This window comes from Triturus cristatus, chromosome 1_1 (assembly GCF_964204655.1).
Source record: "Triturus cristatus chromosome 1_1, aTriCri1.1, whole genome shotgun sequence".
In the NCBI taxonomy this organism is placed as follows: Eukaryota; Metazoa; Chordata; class Amphibia; order Caudata; family Salamandridae; genus Triturus; species Triturus cristatus.
The window spans coordinates 1,272,325,459-1,272,353,326 of record NC_140579.1 but is presented as its reverse complement, the minus strand read 5'-3'; the positions used below and the strand labels follow the sequence as shown (position 1 = coordinate 1,272,353,326).

At 47.2% G+C, this 27,868-nt stretch overlaps 1 protein-coding gene across 3 annotated transcripts in view; it reads right to left on the bottom strand.

Moving 5' to 3' along the window:
* Positions 1-27,868, bottom strand: part of LOC146871944 (PAT complex subunit CCDC47) — a 636,305-nt gene that overhangs the window by 351,247 nt on the left and 257,190 nt on the right. For all 3 annotated transcript variants that reach the window (XM_085652333.1, XM_085652350.1, XM_085652340.1), the window contains exon 10: positions 17,433-17,491. In XM_085652333.1, coding sequence (XP_085508459.1) covers positions 17,433-17,491 — 59 coding nt within the window. The remainder of the gene's footprint in view (positions 1-17,432; positions 17,492-27,868) is intronic.

Genomic DNA, 27,868 nt, shown 5'->3' with positions numbered 1-27,868 from the left:
CTTGGCCAGAAACCCCAAATAAGGACAGGGGATGTGCCAGCCTGCCAACCCCACCCCTCAGGTGGGGGAGGCGAGGTGAAGCACATCTACGGGCTCTCGCCATCTTGAAGATGGGAAGCCCTGCCCAATCAGGACTAGGCTCCTGCCCCCCTGAGAGGCAGGATAGGGGGTGTACCCACGCCGGGACAGGGACCCATTGGCCCCTGCCCTTCACCTACCTGTAACGCCCCTAAATCTAGTATTTAGGGGCACCCTGAACCTTCCTTCCCCAGATTCCAGATTAAAAACTACAAAGAAGAGCAAGAAGAAAGAAGACCTGCCCTGCAGCTGCTAAAAAGAGGAAGACACAAACTGCTTTGGCCCCAGCCCTACCGGCCTGTCGACCCTCGAACCTGCTCCTGCTCCAACCCGGCATCTCTTATGGCCAGCAACCTCACAAACCCAGGAGGACCTGGCTACCTTTTGGCTCTAAGCCCCTGGGACTCCCATGAGTAGAGGCTCTACTCCAAACCTACCTCTAATCCCTGGCAGCAGCCCGGAACCGCAAACCCAGCACACTCTGCACCAGCCAAGCCTGGCCAGTGCCGGAGTGAACAAAGACCACGAGGACGACCCCACGGCGACTGTGACCCAGAGTCCGGCACCCAAGGACCTCCCTCGACACTCCTGAAGAAGCCTGCAGCCTCAGAACAAGGTGCCCCCCCTACCGCAATCAACAGAGGGTAAGATTCCCCGACACCAAAAGGCACCCCTGCACGCGGCGCCCCGCGGCCCCCTGTGCCACCTACCTATCCTCCAACTACCCAACTTACCTCTCGAAGTGGTGGTGGCACCTGAAGAATCCTCGTCCCCGAGCTTGCAGTCTTTTCTAAACCGGAGATTTCCCATTGAAATCAATTGAGCGCCCGAAGGCTCAAAAGCACCCTGCACCCAGCCGCCCGAGTGGCCCTGGCAGTGAAAACTCTACACCTACCTACTTCCCCACTTGCCCCGAGTAAGCGACCAGGAGCCCAGCTCCCACAGCCGCATGGCTTGCCAGTCAGCAGCCACCAACCAAGGCCCCCCCATCCCTCATAGGATAACATTGGGCCTGACTCTTTCTGCACCCGGCCGCCCTAGAGTCGCTGAGGGTGAACCAACTGTACCTAACTGACCCTGGGGGACCCCTGAGTCTATGCCCAGAACCTCAACTCTGCCAGTCGAGTACTTACCTTTAAACCGATAACTCTATTTTCTTCCTAGGGTAACATTGACTGGCTTTTCCCTGAAATTTCTTCTAAGTGTGGACTTTTCAAATCTTAAAATATTCACCAAAAATCAGCCGATTAACGAAAACGAAAATACTCACCTGCTCTTAGGTGAGCTCCCAGTGCTGGATCTTAGTGCCCAGCACTGACTCTGAAAAATACTTACAACTGTACTAACCAGTAACCCAATTTTCTACCATAAGAAAATCATTGACTGTTTTTCTGTGAAATTTCTTCTAAGTGTCAATATCTGCAATCTTTAAATATTCTTTAAAAATCGTATATCTGAAAACGTAATTGCTTACCTGTTTTGGATAAAGGTCCCAGTACTGAGTCTAGGCACCCAGTACTGGATTACAAAAGTAACGAGAACATACTGTACCTGCAACCTGAATTTTTTTCCATAGGGAATCATTGACTGTTTTCTTTGAAATATTTTCTATGTGTCAACTTTTAAAATAGCTAAATATGGTTTAAAAATCACAGTAATTAAGTCTACTTTCATCACTTGATTCTAAGTAATGACCCAGGACTGAATCTAGGATCCAGTCCTGGAATTCCAAAAGTAATCCTAAAAGTAATCTGTGGCAAATAACATGAAACTTCCATTGAACTCAATGCATTATTGTGTTTAAAATAGTGTTGCCTATTGCAACCACTTGTAACTGTTTACAAAAGTCAATTACATCTTTCAAAAGTATTTATATAAAGCATCTCATTCTGAGAAAGTATATTTTAATTCCAATTGTTGGTTCTAAAATAAACAAGCATATATTTTTAATATATGAACCATTGGCCTAGAGTTCAGTTATTGAGTGTATGAGACCATTTGCTGACTGTGTGTGTGCAACAAATGTTTTACACTGTCCTCTGATACTGCCTTACTGCTCGACCAAGCTACCACTTTAGAGAGTAAGGTTATATCTAACTTTAGCCTCTGCCAAACCTCTGGGGACTGTGGACTCTGTACACCCTGTACCTATTTGGGAACAGTATATACAGAGCCACTTTCTCACACCCTCCACATCTGATGCTGCGCTTCAGATTCCGGTAGTCAGCTGGCTACCTCGAGTTGGTGATCTGGTCCGTGAGACGGTGGAGAACAAGGAGTTCGGCACCTCTTATCGTGCCCTGGTTCCAGTGTTTGGCGTGCAGGGTACACGAACAGTCATTTTACCTCCACTTCCTGGTCGCAAGGATAACAGGTACATCTCTATTGACAATGTCAAACTACAGCGAGTGGCCAATTGCTCTTAGTATGACTCCAGCGGTTTCTTGCCCTGCGATGCTGAGAAATTCTGTTTTGGCCCCAGCTTCTACCACCTTGCCCGATGTTGCCATCGAGATGCATACAGTTACTGGACCTTTGTTGCCACCAACAGCTGATGGTCTACCTGAGATACTGAGTATGCTTATCCTGCAGATGTACCGTTGCCTGTTTTACAATCCACCGCAGTTAACCAGTCACGCTTCTCCTTGGACACTAATTCAATGACTTCCATTGCCCCATCAAAAGTTTCAATTTTTGCTGTCTGGTTTAAAAGACATTTAATTCCCCCTTGGAATTACATTTGGCTGGTGCTCATATCTATTTTTTTGTTTATTACCATTGGATTTGTGGTGGTGTTTTTTCGTCTTGTAAATGGACACTACCTGAAAGAAAGATTTACAATTAGACTAATTGATGGAACTTTGGCCCCCCACTCCTCATCACATATCATGAAAAGGGACCAGACTTTTGTGAACATTACTGCCTGGCCTGTGCTGGATGGGACTGTGTGGGATGCTGTTAAATTTCAAATTCATGGTCCCACTGAAGTAATCAATGTGCCAAATGTATTTTGTGTTTTTATGGGTGATGTAGTTAAGCAAAGCATCCGCTCGGATGATTGGTATGTTCAAGCCATAGAAGCACTGTTTTCTGATTTGAAATATGCTGCGTTTGATGCTGAGGATTTGTATTTAGATACTGCTAATTATGATGAACAGTTTGGCTATCAACATTATGGCAATCATTTCCTTCACAAAGCCAATACGTTTAGAAATTTTGTAAATTATACGCAAAGGGAACACTGTCCGGCGCCTAGGCTTGGCAGCTCCACCAAGTTAGTGAATAAATTCACATATTTTTCTGATTTCAGTGTGTCGAATCCTGCCTCCTTTTACTTTAAAGTGGCAGCTGAGTCTACCTCGGAAGTTAGGCTGACACTCAAAATTGTTATATTCCAAATCCTTTATGGATGATTTGGCAATCGGAGGTTATGATCTATGGAAAGCTACTATTGATCTTAAAATCGGTTTGGGGTTCTAAACCATGGCAGGTACAGGGAACACATGCTTTGCATCGTGCCTGCCTCATCCCGAACCACACGTTATTTTTGAATTCGTCAATTTTTCAGACCACCTGTTTTGGATTGGCTACTTCTAAAAAATGTAATTCTCCCTCTACTCCGGATCTGGGTGCTTATCCTAATTGGGATAATCATACGGATCTGTCCCTTGCTGCGTTGCAGTCATACATTTCTATCACATCCTTCAATATTTCCAAATTAAATCCGAAGGGATGGTTAATACGGCAAACGAGCTCAGACTCCTGTCAACATCGGTTTCTGAATTTAAATCCGGGGTATACGCAAGTTCGTGTGGACCCCCATTTTGAATCCTCTCATACTGTAACTACCTACTCAGTAGGGAAGTTATGCCAATCTTGGCTGCAACATTCCACCTTAGCATCTGTTAAACTTCATTTATCACAATTACACGACAAAATAGATTTGAATGATTTTGTTAAGGGTCCTGCGGTTGGCAGGTCCAAAAGATGGGTATATGCTGTTTATAACGAAGTTTGGAAGCTATCAAATTGAAGCTGCATCCAGATTACGAGCTATTGATCAAGCCAATATGGAGACGGTATTGGCTGTTATAGATAATAGCATTAACACCCTATCTTCTAGAATTTATACGTTAGATAATATCGTTTCATCTGTTGTTGACATTGTGCAGGATGACGTGCGTTTTATATCATGGTCAAAATCAATTGCGATTTATAATGCAGTTTGCATGGACATTGCAAACGTTAAAGGCTGGGAAAGTCCCTTGGGATTACATGAATACTTCATCTTTGTTCCTTCCTTTTAATTTAACTGCAAAACAACAGTTCATGTCCATGAAAGATGCAACATACTCATTGCTGCACATTGAAAAGTTAGAACCTTTGCCTTTTTCTGTTGCTGAATTAAACTCCGCTGTGTGGCTTATCCACAGGTTAATCACATTACCATTTCCCCTGTTTAAGTTCAGTTCCTGCATGAAACATTATGCGCTAGGCAGGTATGAACAACTAGGTACTGCCTTCCTGCATGAAGTTTGGTCACTCCCATTCACGTACAGGTGTGTGAGGGACGGTAAAGAGGTTTACTTAAAAAAGGTGAAGAATGCACTTCCACTCCGGATCACTCTGTGGTGTGTCGGCACATTCAATTGCATGGTGCATGTAATGTGCACGCTCCTAATTTAGCTTGCGTCCTGAAAGGGATTCCAGTGCCAGTCATAACGCCGTCATTTACGCTGCTGGCTAACGGTAGTTATTTGCTATTAAATAATGAAGCTTGCTGTGGGATGTTAGTTGGAATTCCCTACATAGTGACTATCACAGAGAGTAGTCTGCTGTAAAACGTCCTTTTCCCACCCCCGCATGGACGGCTCGATGTATCCATCTGGCCTTCCATTCCAACCTTGAAAGCAGAATTCAACAAGATGAGCAGAATAAGGGCTCTATTGTCGTCTCAAAAAGAAGTCGCGTTGACTTCATCCCGGGAAACATTTGTCCTTCACGTAGCAAACACGCGCACAGAGGTGCAAGCGCTTTTGAATATTGATCTCCCACTTCATTTTGGTGCCCTGATTCAGACTATCTTTAATGCCTCGTCAACAAGTGGCCTGGCACATTTTTTCAAAATTGTGGGCTCCGGCCTCGTGACCTCCTTCCAAACTATTTTTGGTGTGATCCCGGCATTTTTTTCATTCTATTTTTTCCAGCGTCTTTGGAGGTCTCCCATTGATTCTCGCCCTCGTGGCTGGGGTGCTGTTGGTCTGCTTACTACGCAATGAATGCACAATTTGTGTCACACGACCGCCTGTCCCGGCTGCTCCATCTTCGTAACCGGATGCTTGAATACTATGGAACACTACCACTGGCAACATTGAGCATAGCCTATGGATTGTCCTTCCGGTTTCCCTACTTTACTTGCGTACAACCGGTCTTTCATTGGCTAGAGTGTCCATTCCAATGGGCTCTGGATTTGTGCTTGTCAAACTCTGTCTCCCACCCCGGATTATGATCGACTAATGAGCCCCTTAGTGGCTCATGAGTTGGACTGCTCTGGTGTCGGGATTATGGCCTGTGGAGCAGCACATGGAGTCCTAGGGAATTAGGACAGCAGTACAGCTGCAGATGACTTCCTGGCAAGAAGTTATCTTGAAGAACACGCCAGTTGTCCTCCGATGGTACTGGAGGCTCCAGTTGTCGAAGAACATGTGTGTTCATTCCCCTTGCTGAACTGGATGGCAGATAATTTTGCAGGATGTTCCAATGATTTCCTCCTGGAAGCAGTTGCTACTTATTATGCTTATACATTGATAGAGTAACATTCCCTTGGAATAACTTTTGCCTTTTCGTTCGACATCCATGGATAATATTTTTTTTTTCCTTTAAATGTTTTTTACCCTCTCTTTACTTTTCGAACTTTCACTGCACTTATATGGATTCACAATTTGTGCCCTTAGTTCCGTTCTATCGAACTTGAACTCTGCGTTCCTTAATTGTACCCCTATTAGTTAGTGGTCTGATCAAGGGGGGGTGGGGGGGGGGGGGGTGTAGTGAGGACTGCAATTTATACGTACATTGCTAAGTTAGCACAACCGCGTTAGATGTTAGAAAGCCATCTTGCCGCTTTTGCACACGACACTGCAGTTACATATTATTTGAGAAATGCTTTCTCGCCTTTGCTTCACATGAGAACTGTCTGTTGTTCACATCCCTAATAGTGAGCTGCGACCTTGGTCTGAACATTGTTTAAAGCAACAGTCTGGGTCACTAGACGGTGCATGTTTTTAGGTTCAGGTTGATCGGCCCACTATTTAGCCATAACACGCACGCAGATGCAAATACCTGAGAGTCGAGCGCTTTTAAGATTGCAGGCTGCTTGCTTGATTCATGCATTTGGAAGAAGAGCTTTCCCAGGAGCAGAGTATACCTGATCCTGTGATGTGATTCCACTAAGCTGATCTTTACGGTATGGGGTTCCCCATTCAAGCCTAGAGACCTTCTATTAGTCTAATAATAATAATAATAATAATAATAATAATAATAATAATAATAGTTTGCTAGCGAAAGGAAGGTGGCTGCAATCCACTGTCATTTTATTATGATTTCTCCTTTCATTTTCTATGGTATTGTAACTATGCTGATGGTTTTGATTTTAATCATTTGTCTGCTTATGTTAGCAAAAGTACTGCATCTTACGACACGAGGTTTATAAAATAAACTCTTTAAACTTTACCGTGTCTCGGTTTACTCTTGTTGTGGACTGATGAGAATAATAACGAACAGGTATTTCGGATTCTCACCATTCCTGAGAATACACCAAGTCGCTTGTTCTGGGTTGTCTATACATTGGGACCGCCGAGATAAAAATTGGATAACGAATGGGACACTGATGCTGGTCGGATAAGGGGTTCTGAGGTGAGTTTTTGGTACACCACAATTCACTGATGTCCTGGTTTCCTGTGCATAGTTCCTGTGCATGAGCAGAATCCCTGCAACACCTGGGGTTGAGAACTCTAGCCCTAACTGGATCTTTAAAAATGTCAGGTGCATGTTTGATGATACCCTTTAACATAGGTAGAATGCTTGTTGATTTTTTTTATGACTGTTAAAGTCTCCAACAAAAAACTTCTTCCTGTGGGTCTGAATGTAATTCTACCCCATGATATTGTGCAGCTCTGTTTATAAGCTATGCAAAACCTATGTTGTCATCTGAGGGGGGGATAGCCTAGATGGGTAGGAGTCTGGATCGGGGAGATCTGGGATGTCTGGCGGTTTATCATAATCCTCACAAGGATCAGGTGGTGGTAGAGTAGTGTCTTCATCATTATCCTCTTGTAAGTTTTCATCCCCACGGTGATCATCATCATCATCTTGTGGTGTAGGTGAATATGGAAGTCCTGGAGGGTGTGCTAGAGAAAGTGTTGTAGTGGGGATATTTGGAGGAGAGAAAGGCCTGGCTGGAAAATTCCCATGTCTCTTCTTTAAGGGTACTTTGCGTTCTTCTGGGGAGTCCAAAGGTCTCTTTTTTGATAAGAATTGTTTTGATTTTACCCGTTTTAGGGTCAATATGAAGGGTTTTCTGTTTAGGGTCCATTGGATGTGGTTGAAATAGGTCTTCTAATCCAGTATTCTTGTATGGCACCGATTATTTTGGTTGTTTTGGCCTTGATTCCGAAGCTTTAGGAGGAACCTTAGTGTCCTTTTGCTTTGGAGTCCGAGGACTTTTTCGGCTCCGAAGATTTGTGGTCTTTTTTCGGCTCCGAGGATTTTTTCGTCTGCAAAGATTTGTTGTCTTTTTTCAGCTCTGAAGAATTGTGGTCTGGTTTCGACTCCGAGGGTTTACCTGGATGGTAATTCGGTGCCAAATGTTTGGGTTTTGGTACGAGGATGATAGTTCGGTACCGATGCATGGCCGGCTCTGTCGTGAGTCGCCTGAAGCTTGTCTTTGGACTTCGGAGCCGAGCCCGAAGGCAGGGCATCAGAAGTTCTGTCACGGTGTGGACCTGAGCCGTAAGGCAAAGGTGTTACCGGAGCCTTAGGTTTTTGAGAAGAGGTAGGGGTCTCGATGTCGGTACTCACGGTTCGTTACCCTGGAGTAACAGTCTGATCTTCGGCCTCCGAGTGGTCAGCCTCAGAGACGCTGATGTCCTCATTTTCCGGTTCTTGTTCCTCTGGAGCATTGGGCCTGCATCGAAGATGTGGTCCGGCACTGAGGTAGTCGATCGAGACATTACGAGACGTCGAACCCGGCGATCACGTATGGTTTTCTTCGATCTGAATGAAGCACAGGCTGGGCAATCTTTGTCCTAGTGTTCTGGAGAGAGGCAAATGTTACAAACCTCCTGGAGATCAGTGTGTGGGAATTTGGCACCACACAGGGGGCATTTTTTGAATGGAGTTCTTTCCATTAGCTATAGGGCCTGATGGCGCGGATTGGCCCATCGGCCCGCGTCGACGACTGGAATCGAAGGTGTTGAGATTTGTGTTGGATCCGTGTCGAGGAGCGCGATCGAAAACAATACCGAGCGGTGAAGGATTGCACGTCGAAGGAAAATCAAATAAGATACGGACCCGGAGCGCAGCTGATTACATCCGATGGCTAAAAACAATCTGAAGATGGAGTCGATGCCCATGCGCACTATCAGCGTAAGGAGGAGTCACCTATCCCATGACTACAAAGACTACTTTGACAAAAATAAACTGCAAACATCCGAGCCTAACAGCAGATGGCGATCTATGCTAAAGTATACAATCTACAGCTCATATGTCTCGAGCATATGTGTTTTTTCCGCAACGGGTACCACCTGACCTTGCTACACCACTGATTGGGGGGGGGGGGAAGAAGCATGGTAGCAAGCAAATGTACTAATCTCTCCAATCAGGAACCTTAAAATTCCCTTGAATAATCTAAGGATTAGACAAGGTAAAGAGAGGCCTTGGACATTCCACAATTTATCTTAGAAATAGCGAGCTATCTGAAAATCATTAGTGGAGAAGGCAAAGTTTTAATCGAAGAACTGGCTGGGCAAGTTAGCAAGGAAAATTCAAAATGAAGGAATTGTGGGTGAATTTCAGTCTCAATGTTGGGTTTTTCAATGGGGTGCACACTGTACTGCTCACAGATTAAATACTTCAGTGAATGGATACATTAATTACAGTGCCTTTATTTCTACGCTAATTATCTCTGAAAACGTATGCCTTGGAAATGAAAGTTGAAATTTCAACTATATGATTGGATCTACTTAACTGGGGAAAAAAAAAAAAAAACAAGTTTGCATTTTAAAAAGCCACCACACTCTTCCTGAAATTTTAGGGATTGCCAGCTCCTGATACAAACAAATAAATGAGGCTGACAAAGGATAGGACTCCTGCTATTAAGACAGATTTAACAGTTGATTGAAAGGCAAGTAGTCTGTTAAGAAGTGACCAATGCGGTAAATGCAGGCAGCACACAAATGTAGAGAGAGATACAGAGCATGGTATGTGCAAGTAGCTCTCTTTGCTGTAAATCACAAACCAATGATGTTAATGCCTATGATAAACAAGGATTTGCAAATGCAATAGGTCTCGCATTTGCGCAAGTTTGAACTAATGGCATTACAAATGACAATGCCTTTTATTTATGCGTGTTGAAAACCTGCAAGCGGTGCGTGAACGCGCACTTTGTACTTCGAGTAAACTATATTGTTCTAGGGCAATGCAGTCTTCTTGCAATCCCAAATTTGACCTAGGTCTTATTTATCTTTATGCAAAATATCTCACTTTTCACCACATAAAAGAACTTAGACAAACCTTTACATTGAGGTTGTATGCAAATCTTCAATAAAGCACTACTGGCAAGCAAGTAAACAAAAATAAGCTCTAGATTAAGATGGGTGGAGAAGTCAATGCATTAAATTAAGAAACTTCTTTCCCAGAAGTGCTAAAATTCAATTGATGTAATTTAAAGAGCAAATATTTGACAAAGTCCAGTTCAGTGTGGTAGTCATTTTATCCCTAACTAGCTTATATTCACATCAAAAGCAAAGTTATTTAAAAAAAACTCACTCTGACATTCCAGATCCTACAATCTACTGCATAATATTAGAGACCAGTGTGTTTCTAGAATAAAGAATTTTACATGGAAAGAGCATACTGAATTGCAGATGGGTACCTGTGAGTAACTGTGATGTTTTTCAGAGAGGGGTTCTAAGTGACATTAAGAGCATATTGTCCTTGATGTCACTCAGAACCCTGAGCTGAAAAATGTTCCCTTTATTCAGTTACCCTATATGCAAATGTATGTTGTATATGGGTCCTATAGCCATACAATAGAAAGAAATGGGTACAATGGTTTAGAATAGACAGGGATCATTGTTACATCAAATAAGTGTAACACTAACAATGTTCTTGAATGTTGTGACATAATTGGAAAGAAAAGAATTGTTAAGGAATGTCTGTTTGGATAGCTGATGGATATTAGATAACTATAAAACTATACTGCTTTGAAGAACTGGTCTTCCGCCTCCAAACAGCCAACAGTTAACATGTAAACTGCCAAGCATATTGATTTTTTTTTTTTTAAACACGTAGTTTATTGTTTTTTTGTACAAACACATATAAATCCATACACAAAATTGATCAGCGTACTCCCGAGGAGTAATCAAAAGCCCCCCGCCAATTATACAGTGCATAGTACGAGGCTATGCAAGTCCTGCCGGAGCTGTGCGTCAAACAATCCAAAAACCTTCGTAACTAAAACCCTACCCTTAAACGCTATCTGCCAAGCATATAGATGTCGATATTTTTCAGATAGATGGCCTATTTTGGAAACATTTGCAACTCCAATGCACAATCTTCTTTTAAGATGAGTATGCTGATGCCCTCGGAGTTACAGGTTGGACAAAGCACTGTAGCTCTGGATTTTGGTCAGACAGATTATGTTAAAACCATGTTCGACTTGGCTATATTTTCTATACCAAGGTGGAACACACCAGTGTAGAACCATGTCTAATTGGGCGAACTCGTAATTTCAGACTGAAAAATATAATGTGGCTCTGATCACCATGCAGCAGTCAACACATTTTTGAATAAAAAGTTATAGAATTTATGGGAGCATGCGGCCCTTAACACCTCCGAGAAAACTTGGGTAACCTTGGGTCTTACAGGGGCAAAAAGGGACATAGTGCAACACTGGGGGACCGACATGCCACCTACGCTGTCAAAATGGAAACAAAACCTTAACTGGTGCATGTTTAGAGAAAAGACTATATATTGCACCGATGTCCCAAAAAGTGGTCCTCGATTTGGGGCGCCTGGAATGCCTACAGAGGAGAGATATGTGAGGCACCTTTGGTACCAACAGAAGACGCGGACCTGTCTTAGTAAGTCCAAGCAATGATGTAATACTGGAACTTGCTATATGTGTATTGCAGATGATTGATATATTGTATTTCTCTACTGCTATGCCGCTGTCTTTGTATTATCAATAAAAAGTTTTTTTTAAAGTTATAGAATTGTAAACAAAAAATAAAATCCGACACTTGCCACAATTTTTTCGCAAAATATAGCGTATCCATCTTAGCTTTATACAACATATGAGCTGATCAGTCACTTCACATATTCGTATGTACACTCAGGGAGGGCATGTCTTTAGAAGTTGTAGTACCACCTGCCAAACATCATTTGGAAGTTACCTGAGAAATGGCACACCGGTGACTTCTGCACAAAGTTTGTTTCTATACAAACACACTGCGCCACACTGTGTATGCTTGAGGAAAAGCTAAATCCTAACCAAATGTTTAAGGGGACTTTAAAGGTTAAGGGGCGCGATCCGTTAGTACAGAAATGTAGATCGTTTTTAATTAGTAACCTTTAAAAGGGCCATGTTTCACAACAGTGGCGCAGGATCCCAGGAGCCTGCTATGACTCTGCACTGGTATGACTCTGGAACAGAGCAGTTACCCTGGAAAAAGGTGTCAAAGTGTTACCACTACCACCACCACCTACCCACCATACCTAGGCTATAGGTATGCCCTGCCCCTTACACCTTGGCCCCTCTCTGTGTTGCTAATGTAAAAAAAACGAAGTCGCACTTAGCGCAGGTCAGCCTCCGTCGGTGCTGTAGCAGAGTGGGCATCTCTCCACAGCTACTTACCGCCCCTCGGCATAATCTACCGTGTCCAAAAGCCTGGTGCAGCACCCCAGCTCCCTGAGGCATCTCTGCTAGTCTAGGAAGCCATGAAGGCCTGCCTCTGCACCAGTCACGTGGGACTTCTGTTTTCAAAGCAGGACATCACGGTTCCAGCTGATTTCTACAGGGGATTTATAACAACAACCTCCACCCTCCTTAGAAATGCGGGTGGACATGGGCGGTTACTTTAAGAGAAGCAGCAATTTTAAGATCAGGCTAAATATGTTCTACGGAGAACAGCTGCCTGTTTCTTGAAAACAAGTTGTTAAAGATTAAGGTTAGGGCAGCACAACCGTAGGGAGTTTAAAAAAGGCAGTATTTATACATGCATGCCAACAATTAAGAAGAAGAAAGTGGCCTAAAAGTAAACCTATAGAAAAAAAAAAATGCCGGCAACATGCATTTTTTCTGTTTTTTTACTTTTGTTACAATGGCGGTTAATGGTTAAATGGGAGAGCAGACAGTCCAGAGCCCGCAGACTTAATGATAAGGTCTTGGAACTCTCATAGCAGCTGCAGAGAAAGGGGCCATCCAAAGACAGGGTTCCAGGCAGGCGAGTACTCCTGCACTATGGTCTTGGGGCCCTCAAAGCAGCTGCACACTGAAGCAGGAGACCAGTCAGAACAGAGGGTCCTGGCGGGTTGGGGCACACAGCCTTCATTATAGGTCTCGGGGTCCTCAAGCAACTGCAGAGAAAGGCAGGAGTTCCTGGCAGGCGCGACCCCAGGTCCTTAGTATCCAGTTATTGAACCCTCCGCTGCGGAGAGAGAGGAGACCCTCTGGAGCTGGGTTTGAGAAAGTGCCATCTTTCTTTCATGGTATGCCCCCACTTTTTGCTGAATTGCTGAATGTACTTTGACTGAGTGTGCCCTGGACTCCTGCCAATCAGGTGCCCAGGGCCTATGTTCCTTCCCTAAAACAAACCAAACCCAAATTGGCAAACCCTGGCCACATGTCAGCCCCTGGTAAATGGTACCCTAGGTACCCAGGGCCTTGTGACCAGGGAAGGCCTCTAAGCACTGCAGCACTCATTGTGCCACCCTTAGAGGCCCTGTACCCTTACACACACACTGCCTTTGCAGGCTGAATGTTTGGGTGCAAGACAAAAACAAAGTCGACATGGCACACATCCCTGTGTGCCATGTCCATCACTTACACTGCCATGGCATACATCAGTCACCCCTCTAGCTGGGTGCCTTATGCCAATGGTGTGGGCACAGTAACAGGAGCCCTGTGCCCCTACAGTGCCCAGGTCCATTCCTGAGCCCTGTAAGTGCAGTGCTGCCATTTAAGAGTACATGGCGCTGAGAGCTCGTCAAACACGAACTCCACAGCACCATAATGGCAACACTAAAGACTGAGAAGATTGGTATCAAACTTATCAGCACATGAAACCCACACTGATGCCAGTGTGGGATTTAATGTACCCAGCACCCCAGAGGGCATCTTAGAGGTGCCCCCTTAAACCTAACCTACAAATCCACGTCTGCTCCGAGGCTGCCTAGGCTGCCACCCAGCAGACATGTTGCTGGACCCCTGGGTAGGAGAGCCCCTGCTCTCCTGGGCCTGCAACAATGCACATCCTGGGCGAGGTGCTAAATCTCCTCCCCCAGGATGGGCAGGGGGAAGCTTCAAAGGCATGCCGCCTCTGAGTTTCCCCAGGCCCCTGCAACCCCCCCACTCTGGCGGGAAGCTTTGGCCGGAAACCCCAAATAAGGACAGGGGATGTGCCAGCCTGCCAACACCCCCCCCCCCCTCAGGTGGGGGAGGCGAGGTGAAGCACATCTCCGGGCTCTCGCCATCATGAGGATGGGGAGCCCTACCCTATCAGGACTAGGCTACTGCCCCCCTACCACAGGAGAGAGGCAGGATAGGGGGTGTACCCACCCCAGGACGGGGACCCATTGGTCCCTGCCCTTCACCTACCTGTAACGCCCCTAAATCGAGTATTTAGGGGCTCCCTGAACCTTCCTTCCCCAGATTCCAGATTCAAAACTACGAAGAGCAAGAAGAAAGAAGACCTGCCCTGCAGCTGCTGAAAAGAGGAAGACAACAACTGCTTTTGCCCCAGCCCTACCGGCCTGTCGACCCTCAAACCTGCTCCTGCTCCAGCCCGGCATCTCTTGGGGCTAGCAACCTCACCAACCCCGGAGGACCTGGCTACCTTTAGGCTCCAAGCCCCTGGGACTCCCATGAGTAGAGGCTCTACTCGAAACCTCTAACCCCTGGCAGCAGCCCGGAACCGCGAACCCAGCACACTGCACCAGCCGAGCCTGGCCAGTGCCGGAGTGAACAAAGACCCTGAGGACGACCCCACGGCGACTGTGACACCGAGTCCTGCACCCAAGGACCTCCCTCGACCCTCCTGAAGAAGCCTGCAGCCTCAGAACAAGGTGCCACCCCCCAACCGCGATCAACAGAGGGTAAGATTTCCCGACACCTAAAGACACCCCTGCACGCGGCGCCCCACGGCCCCCTTTGCCCAATCTACCTATCCTCCAACTACCCAACTTACCTCTGGAAGTGGTGGTGGCACCTGAAGAGTCCTCGTCCCCGAGCTTGCAGTCTTTTTCTAAACCAGAGGTTTCCCATTGAAATCCATTGAGCGCCCGAAGGCTCAAAAGCCCTCTGCACCCAGCCGCCCGAGTGGCCCTGGCAGTGAAAACTCTACACCTACCTACTTGCCCCGAGTAAGTGACCAGGAGCCCAGCTCCCACAGCCGCGCGGCTTGCCAGTCAGCAGCCACCAAACGAGGGCCCCCTATCCCTCATAGGATAACATTGGGCCCAACTTTCTCTGCACCCGGCCGCCCTAGAGCCGCTGAGGGTGAACCAACTGTACCTACCTGACCCTGGGAGACCCCAGAGTCTGTGCCCAGAACCTCAACTCTGCCAGTCGAGTACTTACCCTTAAACAGCAAACTCTATTTTCCTCATAGGGTAACATTGACTGGCTTTTTCCTGAAATTTCTTCTAAGTGTGGACTTTTCAAATCTTCAAATATTCACCAAAAATCAGCCGAGTGACAAAAACGAATTTACTCACCTGCTCTTAGGTGAGCTCCCAGTGCTGGATCTTGGTGCCCAGCACGGACTCTGAAAATTACCCACAACTATACTTACTCTTAACTCAATGTTCTTCCTTAGGAAACCATTGACTGTTTTTCTGTGAAATATCTTCTAAGTGTCGATTTCTGCAATCTTTAAATATTCTTCAAAAATCGTATAATATATGAAAACGTAATTACTTACCTGTTTTGGATAAAGGTCCCAGTACTGAGTCTAGGCACCCAGTACTGGATTACAAAAGTAACAAGAACATACTGTACCTGTAACCTGAATTTTCTTCCATAGGGAATCATTGACTGTTTTCTCTGCAATATTTTCTAAGTGTCAACTTTTAAAATAGCTAAATATTAGTTAAAAATCATTACAGTACTTAAGTCGACTTTCATCACTTGATTCTGAGAACTGACCCAGGACTGAATCTAGGATCCAGTCCTGGAATTCCAAAAGTAATCTAAAAAGTAATCTGTTGCAAATAACTTGAATTTACCATTGAGCTCAATGTATTGCGTTTAAAACTAGAGTTGCCTACTGCAACCACTTGTAACTATTTACTAAAGTCTATTGCATATTGCAAAAGTATTTATATGAAACGTCTCCTGTTGAGAAACTATATTTTAAATCCAAGTGTTGGTTCTAAAATAAAACAAGCATATATTTTTTATATATAAACCATTGGCCTAGAGTTCAGTTATTGAGTGTGTGAGACCATTTGCTGACTGAGTGTGTGCAACAAATGCCTTACACTGTCCTCTGATACTGCCTTACTGCTCGACCAAGCTACCACTTTAGAGAGTAAGGTTATATCTAACTTTAGCCTCTGTCAAACCCTGGGGGACTGTGGACTCTGTACACCCTGTACCTATTAAGGAACAGTATATACAGAGCCACTTTCTCACACTGGGTGTCCAGGGAGCCCAGAGTCCCCGCCCACATAGTACGGCCTTGGGAACCTCACGCGCAGCTGAAGAGAGGCATGTGAGGAGGCACTGTGGAGAAGGGAGTCCAGACAGGGGCGAGCCCTGGTACCACATTTTTGTTTCTTCGTATACTGTACACCGGGACCACCCCTAAAAAGCCTACACAAGATGCCCAGATCAGACAGACTGCCTCAGTATGACAAGCCCTCTCGGGGACTGTATGCCTGGGCTCAGCACCTCGGTCTGAAGGCATAGACTGCACGTCTTAAGGATACTGACAAGTCTATTTGAAGGTTCTCTCCTTTAGTTCTTAGTCTGTTGCACGTTTAATCTCTTCGCACTAAATTCCTGGGGTTAATTTAATGCACGACAGGCTCAATATAACGCACAACAGGCTCAGAATATAACACACAACAGCTTCCATTTCCCTAAAAAACATGGTGCCATATTTATGTGTAGAAAATAAATCCGCGCCACAGAGGGCGCTACATCCCTCTAGGCGCAGGAAAGGAACAGAACCCAGAATGTTCCTTCACGAGCACGAACCGCAATGTTCGGGGGAGCCGAGCGGTCTTCCACGGACAGTACTGAAGCGCGATCAGCCCAGGCACCTCCCGCTGCCGAGCCCTACCCAAGCACCCGACCTCCACAGTACCTGCCTTTGCACTCAGAGGAAAAGTAAGTAAATAGAAAAAAAAGGCATGCGACTGTGTTAGGCGATCGCAAGTTGCAAAAGACTAGCATGGCAGCCATTATTAGTGCTTAGTCTGCCGCGACGTTAAGCAAGCTGTCGCCATTGTGCGAATGATAAAATAAAAAAAGTACTTACCCACTAATTGAAGGAAACAGTATAACGCCGCAAGTAAACGATCCAGTCCTGATGGGCGGTTCCAAATTGAGACGGGGCGTTAACAGGGAGGGACTAAAAAGCCTCATTATCAATCGGAAGCCAGCGTTTACCATGGACAATGACGCCAGCCAATGAAAAACATGGGCGTGGCTTCCACACCACTTCTAAAAAAAATACCCTAATACAGCATGCCTCGCAAAGCGAGCAGCGCATGTGCTGCAACGCTAGGCGAGACCTAAAAATAAAAATAAAGACGACAAGTAGATTTTTGACCTCCAGAGGAATCAAATGTTGCTTTCTCAATTTGAGTAAACAAAAGGCTTCAGGTGGGGATAAGTACACTGTTCTTACCATTAAATGTAAACAGCAGTGTTCTCTTTGTGTCTGGTAACTTCAAAGGCTGACCCTCCCTGTCAAAAAACAACAAAAAGTAGATTATCCAAATGATCAAAGAGCAGCAACTACAGAACATGCAGACACATTCCTTGGTTTTCAAAACAGTGGCAACACAGCATTGGCACCCTTTAAGCTCACGAGGCCACTGTGAGTAGCCAGTATTCAGTTTACAGGCAAATGTCAATACAATGCCGCAAGTTGGGGAGCAGCAAAGTCAACATAAACTGACAGACTGGCATAAGGATTGAGATCTCACTTTGTGCTCCAAAATCTTCCCACCCTCACAGGCTTCTGCACTAGAATTATGTTGTAAAAAAACCCACAAGTCCTGCTTAAAATTCTCAAGTAAAATCAACCCAAAGAGGCTATTCATTTTCCATGCACGACCCTCGGTTGTGGAATGGGTTACCCGAGGACATTAACTGCACGATCTCACTCACTTGTAAGTGTCAGACAAAATTTGAAGGCCTTATTTGATTAACCAGTCATTTAGACCAGTGTCAAGTGCCCCACCCTCCCACCCCCCTGAAGGGTTGATGAATGCTATCTAAATCCTTCAATCAACCATACTTTCCTCTGCAGACCCAACTGTAAGATAACAAACCTCAATAAATGCAACCTACCAATCTTTACAGCCTCAACCAGCAGAAGAGAGAAGCTGATATGCTGGTTGAGCGAACGTTTGGTTCAGAGTTATGTAGGTTGGCCCTTAACCAGATTACAGATTTAAAATACAAACAATGAGAAGCAACCAAACTATGTGAAGATTTTCACAAAAATTACTACCAAACGAATGAAACAATTTCTACTGACTTGAGGGGTTGTCTCTCGCCCTTCCTTATTATTGGTGAGTCAAAATTGAAAAAATGCTCTGAACAGAATAAGCTCAAGCTTGTTTTCTATAAGCCAGTGTTCAGATGGGTTTTAAAACTTCATTAAACTGCTCATCCGGGAAACAGCCTTCACAACACGGGATGAGCCATGCGTGCCGTTTCCCCGCAAGTGGAGCAACACATCTTACCTAAGCAACGCATCTACCTTAACCATTCACACGGGTGGTTAAGCCAAAACCACAGTCTAGCTGTCCGGATGGGTCGGGAGAGGAACAGGAAGCTCCGGATGCGACCAGGCAAGAGGGGCTGTGGCCAGGGTCTGAGGGAGGTGGGGGCGTGGGGGTCTGTGGTTGTTATGGGTAGGGGTCGGTTTTAGAGCTTAGGGCTGAGGTGGGGGTGGCTTGTTGGGGTAGTTTTTAGGTCTTGCGCCTAGCGTTGCAGTGCGCAGACCTGCTCACGCGGCAAGAGACCTCTTGTAGGGGGGTTTCAAAACAGACCTAAGAATCGCACATGCTCGTGCGTGTTCTTTTCCTCTTGGCCCACGCTATTGGCCTTTGCGCGCGTCTTTTTATAAAAGACAGCACGCAAGTGGCCAAAGGCGTGCGCATTCCTCCACCCATGGCCTATTGGTGTCTATTACGCGCACCGCTGCCATGTGGTTTCAATTATCGTGCCCGATAATTGAAACCACATTGCTCAATGTGGCGCGCGCGCACCACTCGCGGGCTCACCGTCTGCTCCCTCTCTCGCAATTAACTTTCGCAGCGCGCTTTGTGAGAAAGTGGCTCTGTATATACAGTTCCGAAATAGGTACAGGGTGTACAGAGTCCACAGTCCAAGGGTTTGACAGAGGCTAAAGTTAGATTGAATATGCTACTTACCAGTATGCATCTGTTCTTGGCATGTAGGGCTGCTGACATTCATATCTGTGCATAGATCGCCGCCTAGTGTTGGGTCCGGATGTTTGCACGTTGTTGTCCTGGAAGAGTCTTCGAGGTATCCTGGGATAGGTGACTCCTCCCCTGGACTACAGTGCGCATGGGCATCCTCAGATTGTTTTTCGCCATTGTGGCAGTGATGGAGTAGATACAGAAAAGTGATGACCATGCTTACAGTAATTCTGAGAGCTGCAGCGGCTACAGGCGCCGGGGAGGAGGGAGGGCGATATGAATGTCAGCAGCCCTACATGCCAAGAACAGATGCATACTGGTAAGTAGCATATTCAGTTCGAGGCATGTGGGCTGCTGAATTCATATCTGTGCATAGAATGTATAGCAGTGCCCTCTATTAGCGGCGGCTACCAGTGCCAGCTGCAGCGGTCTGAAAAAGGGTTTTGAGAACAGCCTGTCCTACAGCTGCCTGCTGTTTTGATTGCACATCTACACAATAGTGTTTGGTAAATGTGTGTGTGGTGGACCAGGTGGCTGCTCTACATATATCATGCAGGGGAATATTTCCTAGAAAAGCCATGGAGGCCCCTAACTTACGTGTTGAGTGGGCTCGTGGGGGAATAGTTAATGTGCGTTTTGCCTTTTGATAACAAATTTGAATACACTTAACTATCCATCTGGCTATCCCTGCTTTGGAGATGGCGTTACCCTTGTGGTGTGGGGCAAAGCCAACGAACAGTTGTTTTGTCTTCCTAAAGGGTTTAGTCCTGTCGATGTAGTACATGAGGGCCCTCCTTACGTCTAGAGTATGGAGTGCTCGTTCCGCGACAGTTTGTGGGTTTTGGAAGAAAACGGGCAGTTCAATAGTTTGATTCATGTGGAACTGCGAGATTACCTTGGGCATGAATTTGGGGTTGGTACGTAGTACGACCCTGTTGGCGTGAACCTGTATAAATGGCTCTTGAACTGTTAGTGCCTGGAGTTCACTAACCCTTCTTAAAGAAGTGATTGCTACCAGGAAAGCTACTTTCCAGGTGAGGAATTGAATCTCGCATGAGTGTAGAGGTTCAAAGGGTGGACCCATCAGGCGTGTGAGGACCAGGTTGAGGTTCCACATTGGAGCCGGTGGGTGGCTTGGTGGAATGACTCGTTTGAGTCCTTCCAAGAATGCTTTGATGGCAGGCACTCTGAATAGTGAGAGGTGCTGCCTGGTTTGCAGATAGGCTGATATTGCGGTCAAATGGACACGTATAGAGGTGTACGCCAGAGTGCATCGGTATAGGTGTAAGAGGTAACAAATGATGTTTTGGATGGATGCGTCCAGCGGGTTAATGTCATTATTACTGCAATAAATGACGAACCTTTTCCATTTGGCTGCATAGCAAGCTCTTGTAGTGGGTCTCCTGGCCTCCTTGATGATGTCCATACAGTCAGGTGGCAGGTTGAGGTAGCCAAACTCTAGGACTTCAGGAGCCAGATTGCCAGGTTCAGCTGTTGCGGATCTGGGTGCTGAATCTCTCCATGGTTCTGCGTCAAATGCGCGGGTTTGATCCGCAGCCTTTGATGCGGCACCACGGAAAGTTCGAGGAAGGTGGTGTACCATGGCTGGCGTGCCCACGTAGGAGCAACTAGGACGAGTGTCAGGGAGTGTTGTCTGAGTTTGCGAGCCACCAGCGGTATCAACGGCGCTGGGGGAAAAGCGTACGCAAATCTGCCGGACCAGTTCATCCATATCGCATTGCCCTGCGACTGCGGATGTGGGAACCTGGCGGCAAAGCTTTGGCATTTTGCGTTTGCTTGTGGCGAATAGGTCTATCTCTGGATGACCCCATTGCTGGAAGTACGGTTGGAGTACTGATGGGTGTAACTCCCACTCGTGCATTTGGTGGCTGTGTCTGCTGAGCAGATCCCCCATCTGGTTGTCCTTGCCCGGGAGGTGTTCCTCTGAATGGCCCACTTCCACATGCTCTGAGCCAGATGAGACAACTGTGGAGAGTGTTCCTCCCTGCTTCTGTATGTAGTACATGGCAGTCATGTTGTCTGTCCGGATCAACAAGACTTTGTTGCACAGATGTACTTTGAATGCCTTCATGGCCAGGAAGATTGCCATCAGTTCCAGAAGGTTGATGTGCATCTTCTTTTGTTGTATCGTCCATAGTCCCTGCACTGTGTAGTGGAGTACATGAGCTCCCCATCCCTGGAGAGATGCGTCCGCTGTCAGTACTATTTGTGGAACAGGCTCTTGGAACGGTCGGCCCTTGCAAAGGTTTAGAGGATTCCACCAATGCAGAGAGTTGCATGCCCGACCGCTCACCAACACTAGGTCTTTCAACTGTCCTTGAGCCTGATTCCACTGACGTGCTAAGCACTCCTGAAGCGGGCACATATGTAATCTCGCGTGTGGGACTATGAAAATGCAGGAGGCCATCATGCCTATCAACTGCATGAACACTCGTGCTGGAAGTGAGTGTTGGGGTTTGAACCTGGAGATCAGCATTTGTATGCTGTTGATCCTCACTAAATTTGGCTGAGCTGTGGCCGCCAGAGTGTCTATAGTCGCACCTAGGTACTGTTGTACGTGTGCGGGCTGGAGATGGGATTTTGGGTAATTTAGTGAGAACCCCAGACTGTGAAGGAGGTGAATGGTGCGGGACATGTGGCTGGCACATTGCTGGGCTGACTTCGCTTGAACGAGCCAGTCGTCCAGGTAAGGGTAGACGTGTATGCTGCCTCCGTAGATGTGCCGCCACAGTAGCTAGGCACTTTGTAAACACCCTTGGTGCCGTTGTCACGCCGAAGGGAAGGACTCTGAATTGGTAGTGCTGTCCATGAACAGTGAACCTGAGGTATTTTTTGTGTGATGGGTGAATGGGTATGTGGAAATACGCATCCTTGAGGTCCAGTGTGGCTAGAAAGTCTCCCTGCTTGAGCAGCAGGAGGACTTGCTGGAGAGTGAGCATGTGAAAATGCTCGGAAAGAATGTATCTGTTTAGGGGTCTCAGGTCTAATATAGGTCTGAGTGACCCGTCCTTCTTTGGTATTAAAAAGTACAGGGAGTACACCCCTGTACCTTGCTCGTGGACGGGTACGACCTCTATTGCACCTTTTAGAAGCATGCTTTGCACCTCCTGCTGTAAGAGCGTTAAGTGCTCTGAGGACATAGGACGGTTTCTTGGAGGAATTGTGGGTGGAGTGGAGGTTAGCTCTAGACAGTAACCGTATTTGACAATATCTTTGACCCACCTGTCCGTGGTGATGGAGTTCCACGTGGACAGGAACCTTTGTAGCCTTCCCCCGACAGGTGTTATGTGGTCGGGAGGAAGGGAGAGGGCGTCACTGCTTGTTCTTGGGGGAGGACCTGGTGTTGCCGTAGCCGCGTCCTCTTCCCTTTGTACTGGAGCCACGATATCCACCCCGGGTGTTTTTATGGTAGGTGGTTTGTGTATTGCCCTTGTTGTATGTCTGCTGTGACCCCTGTCCTCTACCTGCTCCTCTATTTCCGGGGCGACGAAAGGAGCTGCCCCGAAAGGACTGAGTCTGGAGAGCCCCCATGGACTTTGCGGTATACGTGTCCTTTTTTATTTTCTCAAGGGTGGTGTCAACCTCCGGTCCGAATAAATAGTCGGGGTTGACAGGCTGGTTGAGTATATTATTTTGCACCTCCGGTTTGAATCCGGAGATTCGCAACCAGGCATGTCGTCGCAGCATGACGCTTGTGTTAATGGCCCTGGCAGCCGTGTCTGCGGCATCTAGTGCACACTTGATGGAAGCATTTGTGAGTAGCTGTCCCTCTCTGATAAGAATTTCTGCACCTTCTTTGTACTGGTCAGGGAGATGTTGGAGTAGTTGTTCCAATGTGTCATAGTGCGCTCTATCGTAGCGAGCGAGGAACGCTTGAGTGTTGGCTATGCGCCATATGTTGGCAGCCTGGGCGGCAACTCGCTTGCCGGAGGTCTCTAGCACCTTGGACTCTTTGTCCGGGGGAGGAGCGTCACCTGTCGTCTGCGAGTGTGCCCTCTTGCGAGCATTCGCTACGACGATGGAGTCTAGTGGTAATTGGCCTCTGATGTAAGTAGGGTCCCCAGGCGCCGATCTGTATTTCTTATCGATCCTGGGGTTTATCACTCGTGCCCTGGTGGGTTCTTTGAAGATGTCCTTGGCTGGTTTGAGGACCCCTTTCAACATGGGCAGAGTTTTTACATGTCTTTCTGAGGATGCGAAGGTGTCCATAAGAAAGTCGTCCTCGATGGTGTCAGAGTGAAGCTGCACTCCATGATTATTTGCGGCACGTTCGATAAGAGCGTTGAATGCTGCAGTGTCCTCTGTGGGAGATGTTTTCGCCCCATAGAGTTGTGGGTCCTGTGCATCTAGAGGTGCACCTGGATCTACAGGGTCGCCCCAAGTTTGATCAGGGTCCTGTTGGTAATCAGGGTCTAGGTCTCTGTGGTAGGGGAGTTGGTCATCCATGTAGTCCTCCAACACATTATTTATTTAATGGTTTTTGTAAAGCGCGTAGTAACTCCGAAGAGCATCCCAGCGCTGATCTGCTTCTCCAGGGGTTTTAGCCAACTAGTGAAAATTATATTTGCGGGAAAAGGAGGGTCTTTAAGGTTTTTCTGAACTGGAGATAGTTCGGCTCTGTCCTGAGTTTTCGGGGTAAATGGTTCCATCGTTTGGCCGTGTGAACCGAAAAGCGACGGCCACCGGTCTTGGCTTTTCTCACTCTAGGGACTGCAATGAGGTTTTCTGTATTGGACCGGAGATTTCTCTCTGCTTTGTATGGGATTAGGAGTTCTTTCAGAAGTGGGGGACCGTTGTTGTTGAGGGTTTTATGGGCCAGACAGAGGGCTTTGAAAACGACCCTTTCTCTGACTGGGAGCCAGTGGAGAGAGTTGAGGGCCGGCCTGGCGGAGGATCTTCCAGGTGTGCTCGTAAGTAGGCGGGCTGCGGCGTTTTGGACTTTTTGCAATGAGTTCAGGGTGGCTTCAGGGGCTCCCAAGTATATAGCGTTACAGTAGTCTAATCTTGCCAGGATTAGACCCTGACTGAGGAGCCTCCTTGCGGTATCTGGGAGCAGGGGAAAGATCTTCCTGCAGGCTCTAAGTAGCCCAAAGCATGTCCCTGCGGTTCTTTTTGCCTGGGTTTTAAAACTCATGTCCTTCTCAATCCACACACCAAGGCTCTTGACCTCTTCCTTGGGTGCGGGAGGGTCCCCTAGGCACTTAGGCCAAAGGTGAGATGGTAGAGAGGGCCCATTGTGGCCCATCAGGAGAATCTCAGTCTTGGACCCGTTCAATTTTAATGAGGAGAGATTCATCCATCGGTGGACTTCGGAAAGGCAGCTGTGGAGGTCGGATGGGGCGTGGTGAGGGTGAGAAAGGGTAACGACCAGCTGAGTGTCGTCGGCGTAGTTGATAACTGACACGCCGTACGAGCTGACCCTCTTCTCCAGTGGGGCCATGTACACGTTGAAAAGTGTAGGGCTCAGAGATGAGCCCTGTGGCACTCCACACCGGAGGGGGATGGTGGATGAGCAGCTGTCGTTTTCCCGCACCTGGAAGGAGCGTCCAGTCAAAAAGGATTCTAGCCATTTCAAGGCCATACCCTTTAATCCGATCTCTCCCAGTCGGTGGATTAGGGTGGCATGGTCTACAGTATCGAAGGCCGCACTGAGATCTAGGAGGATCACTGCCACTGATCCTCCCATGTCCAGAATGCTTCTGGCCTTCTCCACTGCTGTCAGGAGGGCGATGTCCGTGCCCTGACCTGGACGAAATCCTGTCTGGGAGGCCGCTAAGAGGTTGTTGCTTTCTAGGTAAAGCGATAGTTGCTTATTTACCAGCTTCTCTGCGATCTTGCTGTTTCCAGGGAGAAGGGATATGGGCCTGTAGTTGGCGAAATCCTGCGGGTCTAAAGAGGGTTTTTTCAGTAGACCTTTGACTGCTGCCGCTTTCCAGCTGGGGGGGACAATACCCTCTGAGAGAGAGGAATTGATCAGGGCCGTGAGGGGGGGAATGATGGTACTTGACACTTTTTTTAGGAAACGGAGGGGGGCAGGATCAAGGGGGGAGCCACTTTTGATTGCGGCCAGCGTAGCTCCTACTTCTTCCGTTGTTACGGGACCAAAAGTGTCCAGGGAGGGTTGGGGGGCTGGCGGCAAAGGAGGATTGGTGGTGGTGCTGGTAGGATCCGGCTGTATGGGGTCCTGTTCGGGAGGGGGTATGGTTAGAAGAATGTTTTGAATCTTCTCGTCGAAGAAGGTGGCTAATTTTTTACATTTAGTTTCAGCTGCTTTGGGATCGAGGAGTTCGAGTGGGGGGTCAGGGGCGTGGAGTAGTTCTTTTAGAACTGAGTAGGTTTCATGGGCCGAGCAGGCAGCGTTTTTAATTCTGTCCTCGTAGAAACTAGTTTTGATGCTACGGAGTGTGTGGGAGAGAATGATTGTGGATCCTGGTAGGGCGAGTGGTAAGATTCGCTTAGGAGAGGTTCTGAGTCCAGAGGCAGCTTCCTTTTTAGTGGGATCCGGAAAGGGTCCAAAGGTGGCTCCGAAGTTATCCTCCGTTCGTGGATAACCATCCTGCCGGTGTTGGCGTCGATGACATGTGACGGAGACGCCTCAGCAGGTGTAGTTGTGGAGTGGGTGACCCGTGTCCTGAGTTGGAATATTTTCGGGATCGTGGACGGAGGCAGGCCAAAAGTAATGTTGGCTGGCGCCGAGGAGGCTGCTGGAGCTTTTATTGGGCCGGAGCCCGACGTGTCCTGAAGGACCGTTTTGGTTTTGCTGCTTTGTGCTGCACCAGGTCGCATTTGGAGCGCCTTTGAGGTTTTCGCGCCGACCAGGCCTGTAGAGGCGGTCGTCGACTTTTTCGGCGCCGGCGGGTCATCGAGTCGAGGGGTGGGAATGGCTGTCGACTTCTTCGATGCATGAGGCTTCGGTGTTGCCGTGGAAGCGATGTGAGACGCAGCCGGCAGTGTGCCCTTTGGTGTCGGAGTCGACGCCGGGAACCGTTCAGGTTTGTTGGCACCGAAGGACTTTTTCCGTATGCCGACTCCGACGTCGGCCGCTTCAAGTTCGGCACCGAAGTCTGGCTTGGTGCGCTCTGTTCCGACGCGCTTCGCTGGTGTCGAAGGTGTGGAAGGCCTCGATCCGACCAGCGCCACTTTTGGTTTCGGTTTCGATTGAACCAGAGCAGCTTTCGGTTTGGAAGAAGGGAAACCAGCCGGTTTAGGTAATAATGGCTGCCGCTGAACGTCCGAGGCCGGGCCCGAGGGCGGGGCCGAAGAACTGCGGGATAGGTCTCGGGTAAGGCCCGAAGGCGATCCCTCGACCGGAGCCATAGACTGTGGCACTGGGCTCTCTTCAGTCTGAACGGGTAGGCCTTGCTCGTCATTGGAGCTACTCTCTTCGGCCCCTAAGGCCTCATCGTAGTCTCCTACCTCGGTGTCGTCTTCATCTCTGCGAAAGAGTGATTAGTCGACGTCGTTCGATCCGGAGTCATGTTCGGAAACGGGACTGGAGGGTAGGATCTCCAATTCTTCGACATCTTCGGTCTCGGCGTTGAAGATGTCTGCCGGGGCCGGTGCCGCGTGCTGCGCTTCGAGTCTTGCCGCTAGTCGATTCCGTAGAGTCTTCTTTGAACGGAACCGAGCACAGGCCATGCATGTCGATTCGTCGTGATCCGGCGAAAGGCATTTGTTGCACACCGGATGGACGTCGATGTGGGGATATTTCGCATTGCACACCGGACATCTTTTGAACGGTGTTCTCGATTCCATCGTCGATGGGCAGGTAAGAAGCGAAAAGTCGGTGCTGAAAGTTGTTAAACTAACAAAGGAGTATCGAAACCGATCGAGAAAACAGTACCGACGCGAACTAAAGGCCTTTTGGCCTCGATAAAGTTTTTCCTAACTTGAGCTAAGATAGCACATCCGAACCCAATGGCGGAAAAAAACAATCTGAGGATGGAGAGGATGCCCATGCGCACTGTAGTCCAGGGGAGGAGTCACCTATCCCAGGATACCTCGAAGACTCTTCCAGGACAACAACGTGCAAACATCCGGACCCAACACTAGGCGGCGATCTATGCACAGATATGAATTCAGCAGCCCACATGCCTCGAACATAACCTTACTCTCTAAAGTGGTAGCTTGGTCGAGCAGTAAGGCAGTATCAGAGGACAGTGTAAAGCATTTGTTGTACACACTCAGTCAGCAAATGGTCTCACACACTCCATAACTGAACTCTAGGCCAATGGTTTATATAAAAAAAATATATATGCTCGTTTTATTTTAGAACCAACAATTGGAATTAAAATATACTTTCTCAGAATGAGATGCTTTATATAAATACTTTTGCAATATGTAATTTCCTTTTGTAAACAGTTACAAGTGGTTGCAATAGGCAACACTATTTTAAACACAACAATGCATAGAGTTCAATGGAAGTTTCAAGTTATTTGCCACAGATTACTTTTAGGATTACTTTTGGAATTCCAGGACTGGATCCTAGATTCAGTCCTGGGTCAGTACTCAGAATCAAGTGATGCAAGTCAACTTAATTACTGTAATGATTTTTAAACAATATTTAGCTATTTTAAAAGTTGACACTTACAAAATATTTCAAAGAAAACAGTCAATGGTTTCCTATGGAAGAAAATTGAGTTAAGGG